At 36.6% G+C, this 3,517-nt stretch overlaps 1 protein-coding gene across 1 annotated transcript; it reads right to left on the bottom strand.

Moving 5' to 3' along the window:
* Positions 1–957: 957 nt before the first annotated feature.
* On the bottom strand, positions 958–3,210 carry LOC149196808 (uncharacterized). The gene is made up of 6 exons (XM_089408438.1): positions 3,192–3,210; positions 2,480–2,933; positions 2,102–2,288; positions 1,816–1,880; positions 1,489–1,699; positions 958–1,401 (listed from the first exon to the last, which is right to left on the bottom strand). The coding sequence occupies exons 1-6, from the start codon at positions 3,208–3,210 to the stop codon at positions 1,033–1,035; spliced, it is 1,305 nt and encodes a 434-aa protein (XP_089264564.1). The 3' UTR covers positions 958–1,032.
* Positions 3,211–3,517: the final 307 nt, after the last annotated feature.

Below are 3,517 nucleotides of genomic sequence, written 5' to 3'. Positions count from 1 at the left end.
ATACAGTTTGAGTGGGTCTAATAGTTAAAAGCATGTTTTTCTTCTTAACAAGTCACAGGTTCAAAACCAGAAGAGTAGAATATGTATGTTTTAGTAGACTCAAAAGAGTAGAATATGTATGCTTTAGTAGACTTAGCAGTCAAAAAGATAGGCTGAGATGGGTCCCTTGTCCCACAAACAAAAAATTCCGTTCACCAATTTTAATGTGTCTTATTTAAATGATATATTAGACATATTAACTATTCTAAATGATATATTAGACATGTTAAAAATAATAGTCCTACCAAACTTTAAAAGAACATATAAAAATATAAATAAATATATAAATTTGATATAAACCGTTAGCTGCCGAACTTAAAAAAAAAAAAACATATATAAATATAAGTAAATATATAAATTTGATATAAACAGTTAGCTGCGGAACAGTGGAGTGACCCCAACGTTTAACCACCCACTTGAGGGGTGCTCTGGAAGGTCCGGAATGGCCACCGGCCGGGAAATTCTCCATGATGAACTGTGCGTTTTTATAAGATGATATCTGTTGCTTATAATTAAACTAAAATTATATGGTTTTATACGTCAAACTGGATTGAGAGCAAAGTTTTGTGGTTATGTAGGACGACGAAACCCAAGAATCTAATGTAAACATAGAAATCCAATAAAAATCTGTATAGGCACACACTAATATCACAACCTAAAACCTATATGAGGTTCAAAAGCAGTGACAATAAAAATAACACCATTAATAGGTTAAGGGTTTATTACAATATTCTTTTTTAATCATATCATATGGTGAATTGGTAATGGTTAATTTTGAGTTATGGGAAATCTAAGATTAATTTTTGTAGCTGCCACTATAACATCAAGAATACATTTAACTAACTGCACGTAGATATATTAAGATCTTATAATTTTAGCAAAGCAAAACTCTCATGTCATCCAGAGTTAAGATAAATGAAAAAATAGAAGGGCAACAACAGTCTAATCAAAGACTATATTAATGTTGCTGATCATACATAGTTTTTTGAATGGTTAAAAAATAATGTTCCGATCCAAAGGATTTTTAACCATTTCAAGTAGTTTCACATATTTCATTGCATTGGCCTTCCTTTCCAAGAATTCTTCCACTGCTTTACCATCCGATTCCGCCGTCCCCATCTTACACGGTGGCGATTGACTTGCAGTTTTGACCATTGAATTCTTCATGTACTCTTTCTCCTCTTCGTTCGCAAAGCAAGTAATCGTCTCAAAACAGTACTCCACGGCATTTCTGGTAACAGACGGCTTATATTTCAGCAGCTTCGCATACGCATTCAGGGAATGGAACATGTAATCGTAGACATTTGACATTTTGAGGTCATTCACAATAAAATCTCTCCCTGCCTTTCCAATTTCCATTGCCTGCACAAAAACCCTCTACTCTAATTTTTCTATTCAAAACAGTTCAATTGACTTTTAGGTATGCAGCAGCAGATGTGAAAGAGCTACCTCACGCGTGTGATTGTTGCCCCAATCAACAGCAAATTGTATGGACTCGCACATCTTATCACTTGTTACAGACCAGTAATGATGTTGGGGAAGAAGCCCTCGGCTGAAGAAGTCATAGAATTTGGGTTTTATGAGAAGAGTTGGCGAGTCACAAGCCATAATGTACTTGAGGCTCACTGACCACGCTTTGCCTTCGATATATATTTTATACCTGGGAAACGACTGTTATTCAATATTCAAAGCTCCCCAGACATTCCCAGAACTCCACTGTAGCTCAACTGACTGTAGCCAAGCTTAGATGATAAAAGAGAGGGAAAAAATTGATACCTGTGTTTACATTGGTCGGAGAGTTTGGAGTTGCTAAAGCCTTGTTTGGATTCTTTAGTCCAGTCCTGTAGATGTTAATAAAAGATACGTTAATTGTTTTGTTGTTTAATTCTTCTATAATGAAATAATTTTTTTCTGAAAAAATGATTAATGAAATTTCTAAGAAAACAAATTTCCCATGATTTGAAATGTGTACACCCATTAAAATGTTCCTGCAACTCTTCGTTTTTCATAGTTAGTAAAATATGCCCCAGGCTATAACGCACCTCAATTTTATCATATATACCTGAGTGTAAAGACGACCATTCCAATTGGGTCTGTGGCTACACTTGAGCAGATTCTGTCTCCCATTGGAAACCTGGAAATTGCCTCTCCAATATGCCGTCGGGTTTCTGTCGACCCACTTTATTTTTCGGCTGCCATTCAATATCTCCTTCACCAACCCCTCCCACGGCGGAATATGTACTTCTGGCCTACCATAAACAACAGGCATAATTCTCACAAAGCATAGACTTGAAAGACATAAGTAGGTGATCAACACATAAATAGTTGAAACTTGAAAGTCCATTTCCAAGTAACTATAATTCCAAATACTCGAGATCAACTACATTTGGAAGACTCAAACATGGAATTACTGCAAGGAGAATACAAGAATTGCAGTTACCATCCCCAGAAAGTCCAATCAGGGAAAGGAATATCCAACGTGTCTTCGCTCCCACAGTAGCGAAACAGAGGAGGAGGCGGCGTGTTGTGTTTGCCATTGAAAAGGGGCGTGTCGTTGGCATTGAACATCAAGTCCAAGTCGGGAAGCATTCCAGGATACCATTTCAGCAACTGCGCAAACGCCCAGATGGTAAACAGATCTCTCGTCTGGAAAGATTTCCGGTATGATTCGATAAACAGTCTGCCTTGAATAATCATGAGCCTGAACGACGCGAATTTTCTGGCGGCCTCAACGTTCTCCAACGTGATTCCAACCTTTGCCCAGGACCTCAAGTCGTGACGAATCCACTTGAAATAAAAGGGGCACGACGCCGAAGCCGGAACGTGTTGGGTATTTTTAATGGGGAAAATACCAAAAACCAAATATTCAAACACACAGAGGCAATGCTCTGTTTCTTTTGCTCCAGGATCTTTTGTGCACACAGAAGACTTAAAAAAAAAAAATTCACTGAGGAACAGAGGATTTCACCATAAAATATTTCTATTCATTAAAACAAAAAAAAACATTCACTGTGTCTCCATATGAGAATTTACACTGCTGAAAATTCCCAATAAGATTTACTGCTGTAAAACCTCCATTTTCATTCACTGGTGTAAAACAATTTTTCATACTGCTGTAAAAACAGAACTTACACAAACTTACAAAAACTTACTTCGTGCAAAACCACACATGGTTTTCGCTACTTAAAAAAAACTTCACAAAACATTACTGAATGTATTCGTGCACTGCTGTGCATACATCCTCTGGTTCTTCTTCTTCTTTTTACCGCACCATCAACATTTTTCACTGCTGTGAATACACATACATTTTTACCTCCCGTGTGCAATACATAAAAGTCAACAGTAAAAAAACATATTACATACGATTTTTTATTTTTAATACATGCCGTAAAAGTCATAGGCTTCTATTAAAACGTGCCCATACCTATGTTTTAAATGCACCATACCTTTTCATAAAAAAGAAACTTACGTGCTATAT

Source organism: Pinus tabuliformis, chromosome 2_2 (genome assembly GCF_031772625.1).
Source record: "Pinus tabuliformis cultivar Carrire ecotype Pingquan chromosome 2_2, CPIR1, whole genome shotgun sequence".
Taxonomy (NCBI): Eukaryota; Viridiplantae; Streptophyta; class Pinopsida; order Pinales; family Pinaceae; genus Pinus; species Pinus tabuliformis.
This window is presented reverse-complemented; position numbering and strand designations above follow the sequence as displayed.